Here is a 22,387-nt window from a genome sequence, read left to right as displayed (position 1 = left end):
ACTTGTTGGAAACCAAGAAAAAATAAATAAATAATAGAACTCAAAGAAATACTCTTGATATCATGTAAAAACAAAATGAAAATTGTATATTTCATGTATCCCACATAAAGTATGGAGGATATTTATACAAGCCTATACTACTACCCCAATGGAAAATACAATCATAGGATTTTTGTTACATATATTTGGCCACAAATCAGTCAAAGATAATTACTTGTGTCTCTAGGTTTGCCTCTTTCACATATTTACTATAGTTTGGAGATGTGTTTTGAATCAGACCTGAAGTAGCCAAAATATCCAAATCTAACCAGTCTATTGATATCAGCTCAATTACACCTAGCAGTACATATGCGAAAAGAGAGCGTCAGACCACATTGCTGCTTTCTTGGGTGTCAGAATCTGGAATATTTACAACTTCAATTTCAGCTGGTGATGAGGAGAGAAGATTTTCTTGAGTGTCTTTAGGATTAGAGAGTTCCAACTTCGAAGAGTTCCATTCATGGATATCAGGGGAACGATCAGAAATTGGAGATTCTCCTGGAGTAACAGTCTCTCCATGATAGATATACCTTGCTAGAGTAACTGTTTTTTGCCAAACAGTACTCTTATCACTTGGAGTTGCATTGCCTCTATCCTCCACTTCTTGTTTATGGTAGTTCTTCAGCAAGTGGAACAGAAATAGGAGAAAACAAATGGTCGAAGTGGCACCGGTTATAATGTAGATACCCCAGAAGCTTTGCAGGCTCAAGCTTTCAGTTTTATCATTGTCATTTGCATTGCTTAAGCACTCTCGCGACGGAGCAAACCACTTTTTTTCAAAGGTTTTAGTTCTCCATCTTCTGATAGCTTCAGGATCGCTTTGGAAACATCTGCGGCGATAGGAGAGCCTTTCTGAAATACCTGAAAAGTGAATCAGAGCAGTATTCAATCAGTCTCTTATGCGGGGAAATGCATCTTTGAAAGAGTGCTAGTAATTGCTTTACTATTTAACTGATTTTTTTTATGGAAATCTGTCATGAACTCACTCACAAAGCCTAGTCCACCAAATCTGTAGGTAGGTGTGGTTGCACTATATCGTTTGCAGTGATGACCGATGAAAACTTTCTCATATGGGAGTTCAAGAAAGGCAGCAGATATGTTGGCACTGTCAAATTCTCCTTCATAGCTGTATTCAGAGCTAACTTTCTTGATGTTCTCTGGTTTGAATCCAAGCACATTTTGCAGATAATTCCGTACAAATGAATCTCCATCACAGCCAACTTTTAAGCTGTTCTTTTTCAGCCACTCAATATCAGTAACATTTGTCTGCAGACGTCGGACAGTCAGCATTGAAGTTAGACTGGCAGTGTAGCTCGAGTTTAAGATCAATACAACGAAAAGCCACACTACAAGAACCACTCTGGTGAGGTTACTGTATATCTTCTCCCCTGAATCAAAATTCAAGTTTTATGAGTGGTTTTAACTCTCAATAAAGAATCAAGTAATATCTCCACCATAGCTATATGAATGTCAACGATTGATTATAATGTTATTTCATGCAGTAAGAAATGCAGCTGCCAAAGCTGGATGAGATGCATTTTCTCTGGTGCACACTTACGTGGATAACACAATAAACTATTCTAGTTTTACTGTTTCTCAAATGCAACTTACTGTGTGCAAAATAAAGAGAGGAGAAAGTAAACCAGAGAGCTGTGCCGATTTGATTCTTCCATGGGCCGTTGAATTCAGGATTGGTGTGATGCTCCAAGAACCAAACTATGAACATTGTGTAGATCAATACGGCACCAGTGACCAACCACATTTCCTTTGTAAACGGCTTCATAAACATCCATGCTGACTCTTTAGACTTTGCTGGAACTATCATTGACAATCCTGATTCTGCATATGGTTGAGTAAACTCAACTTTTTCTGCTCTGCTGGCTAGTATGGTTACATCGCCGACAATGGCATCGTATGTCTTAAAAAAAACTAAAAATTATTAGCACTAAAGATAAGCAAATTCTGTTAGAATATATATATATATATATATCTGTGTGTGTGTGTGTTTGTGAGGGAAAAGATTTACATATCAACTAAATATTTATGTCTTGTCAGGATAAAAATATCTCTGACTCATTAAAATAAAATATTTCTAATTTATCAGAGTAAAATGTCTTTGACAATGGATCTCGTGGTGTGCTAGGCCCACACAAGCTTGGGTTCAACACTTATATGAGCCCGGAGATGGTGGGTTTGACAGTTTGCCAGACCCACACAAGCATGAGCTCGACACTTGGCTGAGTTTGGAGATGGTGGGTTGGCAATTCGCCAGACCCATACATATTTGATCTTAGCGCTTCGCAAAGCCTAGGGATGTTGGGTCTGGTGGTTCGCTAGACCAATATAAATTTGAGCTTAGTGCTTGATTGAGTTTGAAGATGATGCATTTAATGGTTCGCCATACTCATACAAGTATGGGCTCAACATTTGGATAAGCCTAGGGATGGTGGGTTTGGTTGTTCACCAGACACACACAAGTCTAGGCTCAGTGCTTGGTTGAGCCTAAAGTCGGTGGGTCTGGCGGTTCTCCAAATCCATGTATTTTGGGCTCAACCAACAACAAATAAGAGTTGATTTACTTTCTCCAAAAGATTTTGGGTGTTCCATACATGATTGTTGTGATCTTTAAGCCTAGATGGCTTGTCTTTGTAAGGGGAAGGTGACCCTTGGATAAACAATGACAGCTTGCATTAAATACAGTAATTGAGTGAACTTCTAGATAGTTGTGATGATATACATAATCGTTCATTTGATGGTGGGAGTATATTGTTTTTTTTCTTTATGACCCTAGTCATTCTTTCTTATGACTTTTCTTTTACTTTTATTCTTTATGCTTTTTAAAAACCTACTCCTTTAGAAAGACCCCAAATTATCTTTGCCACTTTTATTCTTGATCCAAAAGAGAAAAAACTATTTTAGACATCTTTTTCATCAGAACCTTTTCCCCTATCTTTCTTTTACTCAAAACAAAAATGGACCAAAAAACATTAGACTTGTTTCTAAAAAAGAGAAGTACTTCATCCCCTAATGAAGAGTTCAAGTTTCAACCAGAACCTGAAAGAATTGACAGGGGACATGAGTTCCTTAGATTGGGCCCTAGGGTGAGAAAAAATATCATATTGGTGGCCATCTTTGGTGGGGAGGAGGAGAGAATATCTCCTCGTAGGAGTCCATCTTCTACCCCTTTTAAAGACCTTTATAAGAGAGGGAGGTTGCCTCAAACTTCAAACGATGATGTCCCTAGCAACATATATGTTATGGACGTGGAATTCAAGACTAGTTACCAACTTGGCGAGTACACGACCCAAGTGCCTTACCCTAATGAGTAAATTAGTCAACTGACCTTGGGCACCCAGGGTTATTTTGAAATTTCCATCCCCATCTGTATGCATGCGATGAGATACTCCTTCCTTCTTCAAGGATTCATAAAGGATATGTTCAACCACTATTAGCTTGCTATAGGCTAGTTGCATCCCAATAGATGGACATTTATATCCTTATTTGAAAAATCATGTAGAATGGTTGTGCTTGAGCCCATGATAAATGTTTTTTGGAGTTGTTACCAATTGGTCACCGACACTAATGATGGCAATGATGTGTGATGGTTCTTCACTTTCACTAAGAAGAGCAATGGTACTATAAAGAACACGTCGACTAAGAAGTCAATATCTATTAAGAAGTTGAAGGGGAGATGGTTATAAGATATGTTGGGACAATCAATTCATGAGAAGGATTGCAGTCAATTTGGGGTTGTTCTGATTACAGAAGGGTCCCTTCCATAAAGAAAACAAGAAGCCTTATTTGAGCTTGGACGAGGAGAAGAACTATGTCATGTTGGATTCGACCTATACTGATTATAAAGTCGATAAAATGGTCAAGGGATATTACTAGGTCAATTTGCAAGGTATAAAGCCATTCTGCCATTTTCCTTTGTTTTTTCCTTGTTTTAAAATCTAACCTCCCTTTGTCCCCATAAGATTAATAATTAAAGGAGAATGATACGCATCATGAGATCTTCTTCTAAAAAGCTTGTTTGAGGGGTCTTTATCTTGTGCCATTAGTATAGGAAGATGTGAAGATAGGGAAGGACTCCCTTATCTTTGTTGGGGAACTCCTTGCTCTTGAGGGCTTTGCCTTTATAGAGACAATAACAGGGGTTATAACCCCCTTCAAAATTAAGGGTCGTGATCTTTCCATATCTAGGGAAGAAGTAAACCTGACTCCCCCAGCAGTGATTGCGAGTGCAACCATCCGCTTTAAGAACAAAAAAAATCTTCACCTTGGTGGAAACTCGTTCTCTAGTTCTATTGATAGAGGCTTTTGCTGTAGTGTTCCCTTTACCTCAACTTTCTATACTACCAGCTAAGAAAGTGGTAACTAGGACCTCCACTAAAGCCAGCACCAAGAAGTTCAAGGATATTTTCTCTAACTTAGCTTTGAGCCATAATCCATTTGATTTTCCAACCCTAATGGACGAGGAGATGCAATTTACAAAGGCTATTATTGGAGGGAGAACAAGCATTGGGGAGGCTAGCCTCAAGGTGGTGAGAACATTAGAGAGAGTCCACACCATCCCATCAGATATCTCCCTGATGTTTGATAAAAGCTTTCATCATTATTTGGCTTTAACTAGCTAAATGGCTTTCAATATAAGGAAAAATAAACCCTTGTTTCTTTTTTCTCTGATTTGATGATCATCTCTTTTAACACTTATCTTTGGTAAAACTTTATAATGTACACCCATTCTTAAAGGCGTTCAGTGATTGAAAGAGGTTATGTGAGGGTAGTCATGGCTACGAACAGGGAATATGAAGTTGCCTTCAAATGATTAAAAAGGGAAAAAACCATCATTGAGGCTGAGCTGTGAAGCATTGAGGTGGCCTATACCACACTAAAGGTCCAAGTATAAAGCCTTACACTTGAGTTAAGTTTCAGGAAAAAAACACTTGAGGCCTCCTATAACCAAGTGGTTCCCTTGAGGTAGAAGCTCCTTGAAGCTAGGGCTTTCCAAGTTAGCATATGGGATGAAATTGTTGACACACAAGCTAAACTTGCTACTTATAGGGAAGAAACTAGTATTCCTAGGTGAAGTTGAAGGCCTTAAGGGACTCTTCTAAAAAGTTCGAAGAATTTTTCAAGGGTTCAGCAACTTTGATCGAGATAATGGGAGACAAGATTTTCCTGACCATGTCCAACCTATACTTTTTTAATATCTCAAAAGAAATACATGTGGATTTTAGTGCAACCTTCTATCTAGTTCCAGCCCCTGATTTGTAGATGTATTCTCGGTTAGGGCCACTACAGCTTAGCAAGGGGATTATCTAGATAAAGAGTCTGGACTGAATTTTAAGATCCCTCTGTACATGTATATATGTATTTTTATTTCATGTGCATCATTTATTTTATAATATAACTCTTTTATCTCGATATTGCTTTTCACGACTTAGAGTCCTTGTATAGAGTTCTTGTCTAGGTTAATACCCATACATATGAAATCATTTTTGGGTTTAAAGCCCATACTTAGGAGACTATTTTTAGATCCAACACCTATACTTTAGAGATCATTTTTGAGTTTAATGCCTATACTTAGAAAATCATTTCTTGGTCCATTGCTTATACTTATGAGATCATTTTTGGGTCCAACACCCATGCTTAAGAGATCATTTATGGGTCTATAGCCCATACTTAGAAAATCATTTCTTGATCCAGTGCCCAAACTTAAAAGATCATTTTTGGGTCAAACACCTATACTTAAGAGATCATTTTTTGGTCCATTTCCCATACTTAGGAGATCATTTCTAGTGATAGATGAGGAATCATCTAACCTTAAAAGAGTTTATGATGGTTATACCTTCTAGGAACCAATAAAGGATATTGTTTCCATGCATCTACTTATTGTTGATATAACCTCTATCTCATCCTTGGAGAAAAGTGTGATCACATCAGGTAGAACATGTCAATCCCTTCCAAGGTAAAATGTGTTGTAGCATTAGGCAGACGTTCATTACATCCAAAGTTAATAATTTTATCATACTAGGAAGACTAAATTCATCCTATCTTTGGAAGATTTGAGACTTGGAGAGAAGAAATCATTTGTTATTTTGAAGAATATAATTCATATGCAAGAAACTTACATTTCTAGTCACTAACCATAATACATTTCTATTCCACTTTAGGGCTTTAAAGCAGTGTTATTAAATTCGGCCCGGCCCGACGGGTTGACTAGGGACCTTGTCGACCGATGGCTGGATCGGTCCGAGTTTAATAAAAGACTGACTGTGGCAACAACCCTGTCAAACTCGGGTGACCCGGCTGGTCGACTCATGACCCGGGCGAACCCGGACGAGACCCGATTTTTTTGAAATGTGAGATTTGAAACCCGTTAGTATATATACTCTATGTTCCCAAGAAAAAATCATGTTTTTTCAATATGGGATAAAAAACCTTTTGGTTTAAATATTTTAATTTAAAAAGATAACATAATATCTTTTCAATATGGGATTTGAAGCCCTTTCGTATATATACTTTATGCTCCTATGAAAAAAATAATGCTTTTTCAATGTGGGATTTGAAACCCATTAGCATATATACTTTATGTTCCAAAGAAAAAAATCATGTTTTTTCAATGTAGGATAAAGAATCTTTTGGTTTAAATACTTCAACTTAAAAAGATAACATAGTATCTTCTTAATGTGGATTTGAAGTTTTTTTGTATATATACTCTATCCTTCCATGAAAGAAGTTATATTTTTTCAATGTGGGATTTGAAACCTATTAGTATAAATACTCTATGTTCCCAAGAAAAAAATTATGTTTTTTCAATGCGGGGTAAAAAAATTTTTTGGTTTAAGCAATTCAACTTAAAAGTTTAACATAATATCTTTTCAATATGGGATAATTTTTTTTTAAAATATTCTTTTAAACTTCATTATTTACAATATGTATAATCTATATTTACATAGATTTTTTCATATGAAATATTAATTTTTTTTTAATTTTTACGGGTCAACTCGAGTTGATCAGGGTTGACCCATGAAACTCGGGACCCCGTCCCTTGGCCGGGTCAATCACCAGGCTGGGTTTAATAACTATGCCTTAAAGGGGAGAGAAAATTGCACTTCTTCGATGAAGGTTTTCCGGGTAGTCGTCAATAAAACTCTTCACAGATAAACATAATTCCTTTAGTTATTGTGAAAATATGACTAGCGAAAGAGAAGGTAACCTCCCTATTTAAGAATAATCTATCCTATCAAGTTCACAAGTTTGGTAGGAGTCATTGGTTAGCAATAACTCTTAAAGTTGCATGGACTGAACCAACACTTTGTTTGTAGACATTAAAGGCTTTCTAAAACCTCAAAGTTCCAACTCCGATAATAATTAATGATGATAATGGCAATGAAGCTACTAGTTTGCAATAACTCATGAAGTTATAAGGTTTGAACCAACATCCTGCTGGTATGTATTGATATTCTTCCAAAACTTCAAGGCTCCAAATCCAATGATAATAAGGAATGATAACAAGGAATGATAACAACTTGGCTCTTGAAGCAGTGATCAATAGCTTTTTGATCATTTTTCTATAGATAACGCCACTAATAAAGTTTGATTTTATCCCATGGGTTTGAAGGCTAAGCTAAGGCTTGAGATAAGATTATTAATCTCCTAGTTATGACAATTTGATCCATAGGTGAAATGGCTGATGGCTTAAGTTTAATACTTGCAAAAGTCCTCTCCTTAGATTTTTGGGACTCTCTAATGATAGTCAATATCATATGAGAGAAAAAACACTTATTTTTTATAAATATATATATAAAAAAGCCCTAGAAATAGATATATGTTATTCGTAATAGAGAAAAATTAAACCTACCCCAATAAGGGTTCCACTTGTTTCTTTTGTAATTCCTGAGGTCCCCCCTTTCATGGAAGGGAAAAAAGGTTTATATATAAGCTAAATATCTCTCTCTTGTCAGGATAAAATATCTTTGACGTATTAAAGTAAAATATCTTTGATTCATTAAAGTAAAATATATCTGACTGTGGGTCTGGGGATTTGCTGGACCCATATAAGTATGGGCTCAGCACTTGACTAAGCCTAGAGATGGTGAGTTTGAAGATTTTTCAGATCCATATATGTTTGGGTTCAATGCTTAGCTAAGCCTAGGGATAATAAGTTTAAAGATTCGTCAGACTCAATCATGCCTGGGCTCAGTATTTGGTTGAGCCTGGAGTTAGTGAATCTGGTAATTCACAAGACTCATATATGTTTGAGTTTAATACTTAACTGAATCTGAAGATGATGCACTACTACTCTAAACTTTATTCATTTCTTAAGAACGAAGGACTAGGAAAAAAAAAAAAGAAAAACGAAGAAGTTAATCCAGGTTTTAGTTTGCAGCAGCAAATTATATTATTATCCTTCGTGTTATTGTATAAAGAGGTCATTCTTGTCAGTATTGTAATTAAGGGAATCAAAAGCAATATTTTGTTGTTCCTCAAAATTTGGATCACACACAAAAACAAATAAGAGATAAAAAAATGGAAGCACAAAATAAATATGTAAGGCGGATTAGAATAAAACTATCATCTGTACTGGATCATATGATCATCATCGAGCACTTCGAATATTTAGAAGAGGATTAAATTCTTACCTTGTTGTACACGTGATCCACCAGATCATCATAGGTGCCGTTGTAGTGTTCAAATTGGTAAGGCAGATCATAATCCAGAACTCCTCGCACCATATTGAAAAGTTCAATGCAGAAACCATCATAATCCGTCTTACCAGCCTTTGTTGATACTTTCACAAATCTATCAAACGAGGTCCTACCAGGAACACCAATAATCATCTTCTTTGCTTCAGTAGGCATCAACCAGCCTTCTGGATTATGTTGCTGGTCGCCCGGCCAAATCACCGGTCCTTTCAACCTCATAGCTTCTGTACTATTTTCAGCTTCACCTTTCGCTATCACAGGTTGGTTTGAGAATCCAAACTCAGGTATCCAGAAATCTAGCTCCTTGTATCTCCTTCCAACCACATTCACAATCCTCAGCAGAGGACTATGCAACAACTCACCTGCTTTGACATTTATCTCGCCGCTTAAACCAACAACACTGGTTGCTAATATGTTATCCAGAAAAACTTCTGGACTGCTAGTGTTGCTAGATAGTCTGTCCATGGCATGAGTGATGATAGCAATGCTGTCATGTGCTCGTAGAGCAGTAAATCCTGGCTCATAGGAACCTTCCTCTGGATAGTCAGATCTGAATTTCTGCCGGAAGTGGGTAAGAAAAGTTTGGTAGGAACTCGTATTATCATAATAGTAGTTCTTAATTCCGAGAGCACCTTCCATGGACTGGATAACAGAAGTGTTAACTATGTCCAAGAAATTTGTAACTGTATCTGTAAGTATCCATACCATGTCATTTCCTACAAGTCCCATCTTCTTAGCTTCTCTAAACAGATGAATCATCATGGGCAACGATGACTGGAGCGCGATAAAAACCCGAGATTGTATTTTTTCACTTAGTAGTTTTGTCAGTTCTTCTTGAACAACATCTTTTGGATCAGATACGAAGGAGAATGGTGGAAGAACCAAGTTATATTCAATCTCTGAACCAACATCCTGAAGAGCCTTAGATAGAAGAGCCAGCATGCCAGCATCACCACCATATGCATAATCTTCGTAAACAGTTACAACCCTCCTCCAGTTATAAGATTGAATAACTGCTGCAATGCATCTTATTTGGTTAGAATCACTGTGAGCCATTCTTATCAAGAAAGGCCATCGAGATGATGCTAATGGCGGTGTTATGGCTGGTGCAGAAAATGAAAGAACTGGAACTTTAGCTTGGCTTCCAATATCGGCAACTAAAGCTGCCTCATCCCATCTTTCCATACCAATAATCACTTGCACTTTATTCTCTTCAATCAACTTTTCAGCTGTGAGGAAAATTCATGAAGTAACATTAGTATAGTCACGCTTGTCATGCTAATGGAGTATTTGACAATCTATTTTAGAATATAACAACTACAATACATCTATATGTCACTTAATACGAATTATACATGTACCACTGATTGATGTCATCATGTATTGGTGGACGTTGGACACTGAGTTCTTACAAATAAAGAAATTACTTGAAGTCAATCTCTCTCGGATCATTGTCAAAAATTAGATCATCGATATTGAACAAATAAGGGTCTACTAGTAAAGGATTAAAGCTGAAATATAAAAGTTAAGGTATTAAATAAAAATTCCCTCAGCTCTCAAATAAGACGTCGCATCGTATAATAAACGAGTATTAGATCATTGGAGGGTCTATATCCAATGAAACTGGATGTGGAATTTGGACAGTTGCTGAGAAACTTGAAGGAAACTCAACCTTGAAAAGGTTGCCAGAAGAAAGATTTAAAACAAGAATTGCCTCCTTGTCTTTTTTGAAGATTGTTGATGTTGATTATTAGAAACTAACTTATGTCCACACTTTTTGGATGAATAAACATCATACATCAGCCAGTTGGAATTTGCACAAAATGGGGTCCCTTTCTGAATTCACAACAATTACCCCGACAATGGGCATAAATATAATCCAGTACTCCATTTAACTAAAAGCAAAAGGCAAAAACATTATATATATTTTCTATAAAATTTCTTTGCCTTTTCTTATTAAAGATGCAATATCTTTTTTCTTTCTTTTCAATTCGTGGATTTATTTAATTAATCAGGATATGTACATGAACAATTTTCATGAGTTAAGAAAAAGGAGGTACACCAAATAAAAAAGACAGTGACCGAAACCAATTGATTTAAACAAATTATTCATCTAGTAGAAAATAATTTTTGATTGATAGAAGTAAAATTAAAATTAAAATACTTGACTATAGTTTGGAGATGTGATTTGAATCAGACCTGAAGGAGCCAAAATATCCAAATCTAACCAGTCTATTGATATCAGCTCAATTACACCTAGCAGTACATATGCGAAAAGAGAGCGTCAGACCACATTGCTGCTTTCTTGGGTGTCAGAATCTGGAATATTTACAACTTCAATTTCAGCTGGTGATGAGGAGAGAAGATTTTCTTGAGTGTCTTTAGGATTAGAGAGTTCCAACTTCGAAGAGTTCCATTCATGGATATCAGGGGAACGATCAGAAATTGGAGATTCTCCTGGAGTAACAGTCTCTCCATGATAGATATACCTTGCTAGAGTAACTGTTTTTTGCCAAACAGTACTCTTATCACTTGGAGTTGCATTGCCTCTATCCTCCACTTCTTGTTTATGGTAGTTCTTCAGCAAGTGGAACAGAAATAGGAGAAAACAAATGGTCGAAGTGGCACCGGTTATAATGTAGATACCCCAGAAGCTTTGCAGGCTCAAGCTTTCAGTTTTATCATTGTCATTTGCATTGCTTAAGCACTCTCGCGACGGAGCAAACCACTTTTTTTCCAAAGGTTTTAGTTCTCCATCTTCTGATAGCTTCAGGATCGCTTTGGAAACATCTGCGGCGATAGGAGAGCCTTTCTGAAATACCTGAAAAGTGAATCAGAGCAGTATTCAATCAGTCTCTTATGCGGGGAAATGCATCTTTGAAAGAGTTCTAGTAATTGCTTGACTATTTTACTGAAATTTTTTATGGTAATCTGTCATGAACTCACAAAGCCTAGTCCACCAAATCTGTAGGTAGGTGTGGTTGCACTATATCGTTTGCAGTGATGACCGATGAAAACTTTCTCATATGGGAGTTCAAGAAAGGCAGCAGATATGTTGGCACTGTCAAATTCTCCTTCATAGCTGTATTCAGAGCTAACTTTCTTGATGTTCTCTGGTTTGAATCCAAGCACATTTTGCAGATAATTCCGTACAAATGAATCTCCATCACAGCCAACTTTTAAGCTGTTCTTTTTCAGCCACTCAATATCAGTAACATTTGTCTGCAGACGTCGGACAGTCAGCATTGAAGTTAGACTGGCAGTGTAGCTCGAGTTTAAGATCAATACAACGAAAAGCCACACTACAAGAACCACTCTGGTGAGGTTACTGTATATCTTCTCCCCTGAATCAAAATTCAAGTTTTATGAGTGGTTTTAACTCTCAATAAAGAATCAAGTAATATCTCCACCATAGCTTTATGAATGTCAACGATTGATTATAATTTTATTTCATGCAGTAAGAAATGCAGCAGCCAAAGCTGGATGAGATGCATTTTCTCTGGTGCACACTTACGTGGATAACACAATAAACTATTCTAGTTTTACTGTTTCTCAAATGCAACTTACTGTGTGCAAAATAAAGAGAGGAGAAAGTAAACCAGAGAGCTGTGCCGATTTGATTCTTCCATGGGCCGTTGAATTCAGGATTGGTGTGATGCTCCAAGAACCAAACTATGAACATTGTGTAGATCAATACGGCACCAGTGACCAACCACATTTCCTTTGTAAACGGCTTCATAAACATCCATGCTGACTCTTTAGACTTTGCTGGAACTATCATTGACAATCCTGATTCTGCATATGGCTGAGTAAACTCAACTTTTTCTGCTCTGCTGGCTAGTATGGTTACATCGCCGACAATGGCATCGTATGTCTTAAAAAAAATAAAAATTATTAGCACTAAAGATAAGCAAACTCTGTTAGAATATGTGTGTGTGTGTGAGAGAGAGAGAGAGAGAGATTTCATGAAAAAGGGAAAAGATTCACATATCAACCAAATATTTATGTCTTTATGTCTTGTCAAGATAAAATATGGTCTCGTGATGTGCTAGGCCCACATAAGTTTGGGTTAGGTGAGCCTGAAGATGGTGGGTTTGACAATTTGCCAGACCCACACAAGCCTGGGCTCGACGCTTGGCTAAGTTTGGAGATAGTGGGTTAGTAGTTCGCCAGACCCATATATATTTGGTCTTAGCACTTCGCGGAGCCTCTACATGTTAGGTTTGGTGGTTCGCTAGACCCACATAAGTCTGAGCTTAGTGCTTGATTGAGTCTGAAGATGGTGGGTCTAACGGTTTGCCATACCCATAAAAATATGGGCTTAACATTTGAATAAGCCTAGGGACGGTGGGTTTGGTTGTTCACCAGACACACACAAGTCTAGGCTCAGTGCTTGGTTGAGCCTAAAGTCGGTGGGTCTGGCGGTTCTCCAAATCCATGTATTTTGGGCTCAACCAACAACAAATGAGAGTTGTTTTACTTTCTCCAAAAGATTTTGGCGGTTCCATACATGATTGTTGTGATCTTTAAGCCTAGATGGCTTGTCTTTGCAAAAGGAAGGTGACCCTTGGATAAAAAATGACAGGTTGCATTAAATACAGTAATTGAGTGAACTTCTAGATATTTATGATGATATGCATAATCAATCATTCGATGGTGGGAGTAAAATTTTTTTTTCTTTATAACCCTAGTCATTCTTCCTTATGACTTTTCTTTTACTTTTATTCTTTGTGCTTTTTAAAAACCTGCTCCTTTAGGAAGACCCCAAATTATCTTTGCCATCTTTATTCTTGATCCGAAAGAGGAAAAACTATTTTAGACATCTATCTAATCAGAACCTTTTCCCCTATCTTTCTTTTACTCAGAACAAAAATGGACCCAAAAACATCATACTTGTTTTTAAAAAAGAGAAGTATTTTATCCCCTAATGAAGAGTTCAAGTTTCAACCAGAACCTAAAAGAATTGATAGGGGACACGAGTCCATTAGATTGGGTCTTATGATGAGAAAAAATGTCATATTGGTGGCCTTCTTTGGTGGGGAGGAGGAGAGAAGATCTCCTTATAGGAGTTCATCTTCTACCCCTTTTAAAGACCTTTATGAGAGAGGGAGGTTGCCTCAAACTTCAAACGATGATGTCCCAAGCAACATATATGCTGTGGACGTGGAATTCAAGACTAGTTACCAACTTGGTAAGTACACGACCCAAGTGTCTCACCCTAATGAGTGAATTAGTCAACTGACCTTGGGCACCTAGGGTTATTTTGAAATTTCCATCCCCATCTGTATGCATGCGATGAGATACTCCTTTCTTCTTTAAGGATTTATAAAGGATATGTTCAACCACTATCAGCTCGGTATAGGCTAGTTACATCCCAATAGATGGACATTTATATCCTCATTTGAAAAATTATGTAGAATGGTTATGCTCGAGCCCATAATAAATATTTTTTGGATTTGTTATCAATTGGTCACCGACACTAATAATGGCAATGATGTTTTTTGGATTTGTTACCAATTGGTCACTGACACTAATGATGGCAATGATGTGTGATGGTTCTTCACTTTCACTAATAAGAGCAATGGTACTATAAAGAACACGTCGACTAAGAAGTCAATATCTGTCAAGAAGTTGAAGGGGAGATGGTTGGTTATAAGATATGTTGGGACAATCAATTCGTGAGAAGGATTGCAGTCAATTTGGGGTTGTTCTGATTACAGAAGGGTCCCCTCTATGAAGAAATCAAGAAGCCTCATTTGAGCTCAAACGAGGAGAAGAACTATGTCATGTTGGATTCGACCTACATTGATTATAAAGTTAATAAAATGGTCAAGGGATATTACTAGGCTATTTTGCAAGGTATAGAGTGTCATTTTCCTTTTTTTTTCCTTGTTTAAAAATCTAACGTCCCTTTATCCCTACAGGATTAATAATTAAAGGTGAAAGATACGCATTATGGGATCTTCCTCTAAAGTGCTTGCTTGAGGGGTTTTTATCTTGTGCCACTAGTGTAGGAAGATGTGAAGATAGGGAGGGACTCCCTCATCTTTGTTGGGGAACTCCTTGCTCTTGAGGGCTTTGCCTTTACGGAGATAATAATAAGGTTTATAGCCCCCCCTCCAAAATTAGGGGTCGTGATTTTTCCATATCCAGGGAAGAAGTAAGCCTAACTCCTCCTGCAGTGATTGCGAGTGCAACCATCCACTTCAAGAATAAAAAATCTTCACCCCGGTGGAAACCCATTCTCTCGTTCTATTGATAAAGACTTTTGTTGTAGTGTTCCCTTTACCTCAACTTTCTATACTACCAGCTAAGGAAGCTGCAATTAGGACCTCTACTAAAGCTAGCGCCAAGAAGTTCAAGGATATTTTCTCTTACTTGGCTTTGGGCCATAATCCATTTGATTTTCCAACCCTAACGGACGAGGTGATGCAATTTACAAAGGCTATTGTTGGAGGGAGAACAAGCATTGGGGAGGCTAGCCTCAAGGTGGTGAGAACACTAGAGAGTGTCCACACCATCCCATCAGATATCTTCGTGATGTTTGATAAAAGCTTTCATCATTATTTGGATTTAACTAGCCAAATGGCTTTCAATATAAGGAAAAATAAACCCTTGTTTCTTTTTTCTCTGGTTTGATGATTATCTCTTTTAACACTTACCTTTGGCAGACCTTTATAATGTACACCCATTCTTAAAGGTGTTTAGTGACTGAAAAAAGTTATGTGAGGGTAGTTATGGCTACGAACAGGGAATATCAAGTTGCCTTCGAACAATTGAAAAGGGAAAAAACCATTATTGTGGCCGAGCTGCGAAGCATTGAGGTGGCCTATACCACACTAAAGGTCCAAGCACAAAGCCTTACCCCTGAGTTAAGTTTCAGGGAAAAAACACTTGAGGCCTCCTATAACCAAGTGGTTCCTTTTAGGTAGAAACTCCTTAAAGCTAAGGCCTTCCAAGTTAGCATATGGGATGAACTTGTTGCCACACAAGCTAAACTTGCTACTTCTAGGGAAGAAACTAGTATTCCTAGGTGAAGTTAAAGGCCTTAAGGGACTCTTCTAAAGAGTTCCAAGAATTTCTCAAGGGTTCAGCAACTTTGATCGAGATAATGGGAGACAAGATTTTCCTGACCATGTCCAACCTATACTTTTTTAATATCTCAAAAGAAATACATGTGGATTTTAGTGCAACCTTCGATCTAGTTCCAGCCCCTAATTTTGTAGATGTATTCTCGGTCAGGGCCGCTACAGCCCAACGAGGGGATTATCTAGATAAGGAGCCTGGACTGAATTTTAAGATCCCTTTGTACATATATATATGTATTCTTATTTCATGTACATCATTTATTTTATAATATAACTCTTTTATCTCAATATTGCTTTCCACAAGCTTAGAGTCCTTGTATAGAGTTCTTGTCTAGGTTAATGCTCATACGTACAAGATCATTTTTGGGTCCAAAACCCATACTTAGGAGACAATTTTTGGATGCAACACCTACACTTTAGAGATTATTTTTGAGTTTAATGCCTATATTTAGAAAATCATTTCTTGGTCCATTGCTTATACTTATGAGATCATTTTTGGGTCCAACACCCATGCTTAAGAGATCATTTATGGGTCTATAGCCCATACTTAGAAAATCATTTCTTGATCCAGTGCCCAAACTTAAAAGATCATTTTTGGGTCAAACACCTATACTTAAGAGATCATTTTTTGGTCCATTTTCCATACTTAGGAGATCATTTCTAGTGATAGATGAGGAATGATCTAACCTTAAAAGAGTTTATAATGGTTATGCCTTCTAGGAACCAATCAGGGATATTGTTTCCATGCATCTACTTATTGTTGATATAATCTCTATCTCATCCTTGGAGAAAAGTGTGATCGCATCAGGTAGAACATGCCAATCCCTTCCAAGGTAAAATGTGTTGTAGCATTAGGCAAACGTTCATTACATCCAAAGTTAATAATTTTATCATACTAGAAAGACTAAATTCATCATATCTTTGGAAGATTTGAGACTTGGAGAGAAGAAATCATTTGTTATTTTGAAGAATATAATTCATATGCAAGAAACTTACATTTCTAGTCACTAACCATAATACATTTCTATTCCACTTTAGGGCCTTAAAGTAGTGTTATTAAAACCGGCCCGACCTGACAGGTTGACTCGGGACCCGGTGGCTGGATCGGTCCGGGTTTAATAAAAGACCGGCTGTGGTAACAACCCGGTCAAACCCGGGCGAACCAGCTGGTCGACCAATGACCCGGGCGAGGCTTGGTTTTTTTTTTTTTGAAATGTGAGATTCGAAACCCATTAGTATATATACTCTATGTTCCCAAGAAAAAAGTCATATTTTTTCAATATGGGATAAAAAAAACTTTTTGGTTTAAATATTTCAACTTAAAAGGATAACATAGTATCTTTTCAATGTGAGATTTGAAACCCTTTCGTATATATACTCTATATTCCCAAGAAAAAAAATCATGTTTTTTTAATGTGGGATAAAAAACCTTTTGGTTTAAATATTTCAACTTAAAAAGATAACATAGTATCTTTTCAATATGAGATTTAAAGTCCTTTCATATACATACTCTATACTCCTGTGAAAAAAATAATATTTTTTCAATGTGGGATTTGAAACCCATTAGTATAAATACTTCAACTTAAAAGGATAATATAGTATCTTCTCAATATGGGATTTGAAGTTCTTTCGTATATATACTCTATCCTCCTATGAAAGAAGTTATATTTTTTCAATGTGAGATTTGAAACTTATTAGTATAAATACTCTATGTTCCTAAGAAAAAAGTTATGTTTTCTCAATATGGGATAAAAAACTTTTTTGGTTTAAATATTTCAACTTAAAAGTTTAACATAATATCTTTTTAATGTGGGATAAAAAACTTTTTAAAATATTCTTTTAAACTTCATTGTTTACAATATGTATAATCTATATTTACTTAGATTTTTTCATATGAAATATTAAAAAAAATTTAATTTTTTCAGGTTGATCCGGGTCGACCCTAGTTGACCTGGGTTGACCCATGAAACCCGGGACCAGGCCCTTTGGTTGGGTCAACCCCCGGGCCGGGTTTAATAACTATGCCTTAAAGGGGAGAGAGAATTGCACTTCTTCGATGAAGGGTTTCTAGGTAGTCGTCAATATTACTCTTCATAGATAAACATAATTCCTTTAGTTATTGTGAAAATATGACTAATGAAAGAGAAGGTAACCTCCCTGCTTAAGAATAATCTATCCTATCAAGTTCACAAGTTTGGTAGGAGTCATTGGTTAGCAATAACTCTTAAAATTGCACGGATTGAACCAACACTTTGTTAGCAGACAGTAAAGGCTTTCTAAAACCTCAAAGTTCCAACTCCAATAGTAATTAATGATGATAATGGCAATGAAGCCACTAGGTTGCAATAACTCATAAAGTTACAAGGTTTGAACCAACATCCCGCTAGTACGTGTTGATATTCTTCCAAAACCTCAAGGCTCTAAATCCAATGATAATAAGGAATGATAACAGCCTGGCTCTTGAAGCAGCGATCAATAGCTTTTTGATCATTTTCCTATAGAAAACGCCACTAGTAGAGTTTGATTTTATCCCATGGGTTTAAAGGCCAAGCCAAGGCTTGAGATAAGATTATTAATCTCCTAATTATGACAATTTAATCCATCTTTTCTTGGTGAAATGGCTGATGGCTTAAGCTCAATACTTACAAAAGGTCCTCTTTTTAGATTTTTAGGACTCTCCAATGATTAAGTCAATATCATATGAGAGAAAATACACTTTATATACATATACATATATATATATATACATATACATATATACATATATATATATATATATACATATACATAAGCCCTAGAAATAGAAATATGTTATTTGTAATAGAGAAAAATTAAACCTACCCCTATAAGGGGTTCCACTTGTTTCTTTTGTAATTCCTAAGGTCCCCCCTTTTGATGGAAGGGGAAAAGGTTTATATATAAGCTAAATATCTCTCTCTTGTCAGGATAAAATATCTCTGACACATCAAAGTAAAATATTTTTGATTCATTAGAGTAAAATATATTTGATTGTGGGTCTGGGGGTTTGCTGGACCCACACAAGTATGGGCTCAGCGCTTGGCTAAGTCTAGAGATGGTGGGTTTGACGATTTTCCAGACCTATATATGTTTGGGCTCAATGCTTGGCTAAGATCAGGGATAGTAGGTTTAGAGATTTGTCGGACTCAATCATGCTTGGACTCAGCGTTTGGTTGAGCCTGGAGATAGTGAATCTGGTAATTCACAAGACTCATATATATTTGAGCTTAATATGTGACTAAATCCGAAGATGATGGATTACCACTCTAAACTTTATTCATTTCTAAGAATGAAGGACTCAGAAAAACAAAACAAAAAATGTTAATCCACGTTTTAGTTTGCAGCAGCAAATTATATTGTTATCCTTCATGTTATTGTATAAAGAGGTCATTCTTGTCAGGTATTGTAATTAAGGGAATCAAAAGCAATATTTTGTTGTTCCTCAAAATTTGGATCACACACAAAAACAAATAAGAGATAAAAAAATGGAAGCACAAAATAAATATGTATGGCGGATTAGAATAAAACTATCATCTGTACTGGATCATATGATCATCATCGAGCACTTCGAATATTTAGAAGAGGATTAAATTCTTACCTTGTTGTACACGTGATCCACCAGATCATCATAGGTGCCGTTGTAGTGTTCAAATTGGTAAGGCAGATCATAATCCAGAACTCCTCGCACCATATTGAAAAGTTCAATGCAGAAACCATCATAATCCGTCTTACCAGCCTTTGTTGATACTTTCACAAATCTATCAAACGAGGTCCTACCAGGAACACCAATAATCATCTTCTTTGCTTCAGTAGGCATCAACCAGCCTTTTGGATTATGTTGCTGGTCGCCCGGCCAAATCACCGGTCCTTTCAACCTCATAGCTTCTGTACTATTTTCAGCTTCACCTTTCGCTATCACAGGTTGGTTTGAGAATCCAAACTCAGGTATCCAGAAATCTAGCTCCTTGTATCTCCTTCCAACCACATTCACAATCCTCAGCAGAGGACTATGCAACAACTCACCTGCTTTGACATTTATCTCGCCGCTTAAACCAACAACACTGGTTGCTAATATGTTATCCAGAAAAACTTCTGGACTGCTAGTGTTGCTAGACAGTCTGTCCATGGCATGAGTGATGATAGCAATGCTGTCATGTGCTCGTAGAGCAGTAAATCCTGGCTCATAGGAACCTTCCTCTGGATAGTCAGATCTGAATTTCTGCCGGAAGTGGGTAAGAAAAGTTTGGTAGGAACTCGTATTATCATAATAGTAGTTCTTAATTCCGAGAGCACCTTCCATGGACTGGATAACAGAAGTGTTAACTATGTCCAAGAAATTTGTAACTGTATCTGTAAGTATCCATACCATGTCATTTCCTACAAGTCCCATCTTCTTAGCTTCTCTAAATAGATGAATCATCATGGGCAACGATGACTGGAGCGCGATAAAAACCCGAGATTGTATTTTTTCACTTAGTAGTTTTGTCAGTTCTTCTAGAACAACAACTTTTGGATCAGATACGGAGGAGAATGGTGGAAGAACCAAGTTATATTCAATCTCTGAACCAACATCCTGAAGAGCCTTAGATAGAAGAGCCAGCATGCCAGCATCACCACCATATGCATAATCTTCGTAAACAGTTACAACCCTCCTCCAGTTATAAGATTGAATAACTGCTGCAATGCATCTTATTTGGTTAGAATCACTGTGAGCCATTCTTATCAAGAAAGGCCATCGAGATGATGCTAATGGCGGTGTTATAGCTGGTGCAGAAAATGAAAGAACTGGAACTTTAGCTTGGCTTCCAATATCGGCAACTAAAGCTGCCTCATCCCATCTTTCCATACCAATTATCACTTGCACTTTATTCTCTTCAATCAACTTTTCAGCTGTGAGGAAAATTCATGAAGTAACATTAGTATAGTCACGCTTGTCATGATCACTAAATGTTGAAAGTACATAGAAATATATATAATAAAGCGACACAGAAAAATATTACCAGCACGAGCAGTTTGAAGAGGACTTCTCCGGGAACCCTGGAAGTAAAGAGACAGATTGTGGTTCGGTGACCCATTGTTGAACTTTTGAACTGCTATTTCCATTGCTGTTTTCTCTTGTTTCCCGGTTCTTGAATGGACATCAATGATGGCACCAATGTTTGTAACTTTACTATCATAGATGTCTTTAGCTCCATGGGGGAGAGTAGTGACTAAAAAGGAGGTAGCTACAAGGAGCAGAAGCCAAAATTTTGGGAGTTGGTTAAAAGTAAAGATAGGGAAACGCATTAGAGCAGTTTCTTTGAAGCACATCATACTAGTCTTGGTAGTTTTGTTGTTGAAGTAGTAACTTTTACTAAATGCTTTTGGTTTATAGCATTTGAAATATGGTGATAGTATACGTGGTCCGTGATTGGGAGGAAGAAAGACACGCAATTTCGAGGAATTTACGCGTTATTTTGAGAGGAACAAAGACTCGGTTTGCTTGGAGCAAGTCAAAGCTCTATTGAGAGGAAATTAAGTACCCAGCTGTGTTTCATGATAAAAAAGAAGAGGCTGTCCTACAGTTCTGATAACGGTATGTACTATCTATATAACCATAAAAGAGAAAAATGAGAGGTGTTTGGGACATGTATGTGGGTTAATGGTTATCAGTCATCCACTCCCTACTTAGTTTTGATGTTTTGCAGATTTTCTTTTGTACGAGGTCAGCCTTTGGATTTGATCTCAGCTTTGGAATCTTTTTTCTTAGATATTATTGAGATTGAAGTTTTTGGGGGGAAAAAGTGTAGATATTATTAGTTTTGTCTATTACAAGAAGCCAGATTGGCTCAAATGGAGACAACACAAGATAGAACAACTATAACGAACAATACAAAATTCTACTGAATAGGTTACTACATCAATGTTGTTAATTTATTATATAGGTTCTTTACTGTTGTATGTTTTTAATTATTGTGGAGTTCTGGTTTTCTTGAGCAGAACCTTGTAGCCATGCAATTTCTTGCTGCTGCCATTTTGACAGCTGTTTGCTGTTCTTGTACTCTTCTCAAAGTTGTCTTCCCTAACGCGCATGGTGCTCTAATAAGAATGAAATTGCTCGTCTAAATTCAAGGACTTGAATTCAACAAATATAACTTGTCATGTTATATAGAATCTTACTGAAAGCGTAGCAGATTTTGTTGTGGTTTAATTTTCAGCTGCTTATTTCTAAACCATGATAGATGAGTGACGTTGAAGCACCTTGGTTTCCCATATTTATCAAGGATGTTTAGCTAATTCAGTCTAACTTGTGGAATAGATCGAGTTCATGCAGGTCGTAAATGCGTGGATGTGAAGCAATTAAGGCTAAGCCTCTCCGTATGTAGGTGAAACGAAAAAAGTCTACTTCAAATTGTTAGAAATTGCAAGAAGGATTCTATCGACAGGTACATCTATGATCCAACATTCTTGTCTGACATTGTTGCATGGAAAAGTAAAACCTAGCTTGTTTTGAAATTACATAGTTGAGTGGAAAAGTAAAACCTAGCTTGT

At 36.9% G+C, this 22,387-nt stretch overlaps 1 protein-coding gene and 1 pseudogene across 1 annotated transcript; both read right to left on the bottom strand.

The window, feature by feature from the left end:
* Positions 1 to 184: 184 nt before the first annotated feature.
* Positions 185 to 10,142, bottom strand: LOC105127949 (glutamate receptor 2.7-like; annotated as a pseudogene).
* Positions 10,143 to 10,917: 775 nt separating this feature from the next.
* LOC105127951 (glutamate receptor 2.7-like) lies at positions 10,918 to 21,689 on the bottom strand. Its single transcript, XM_011029431.1, has 5 exons — positions 20,857 to 21,689; positions 19,455 to 20,746; positions 12,318 to 12,624; positions 11,697 to 12,094; positions 10,918 to 11,571 (listed from the first exon to the last, which is right to left on the bottom strand). The coding sequence occupies exons 1-5, from the start codon at positions 21,167 to 21,169 to the stop codon at positions 11,035 to 11,037; spliced, it is 2,847 nt and encodes a 948-aa protein (XP_011027733.1). The 5' UTR covers positions 21,170 to 21,689; the 3' UTR covers positions 10,918 to 11,034.
* Between the last annotated feature and the right edge of the window lie 698 nt (positions 21,690 to 22,387).

The sequence above is a fragment of the Populus euphratica genome, unplaced genomic scaffold (genome assembly GCF_000495115.2).
Source record: "Populus euphratica unplaced genomic scaffold, PopEup_1.0 scaffold15.1, whole genome shotgun sequence".
NCBI classification, from domain to species: Eukaryota; Viridiplantae; Streptophyta; class Magnoliopsida; order Malpighiales; family Salicaceae; genus Populus; species Populus euphratica.
This window is presented reverse-complemented; position numbering and strand designations above follow the sequence as displayed.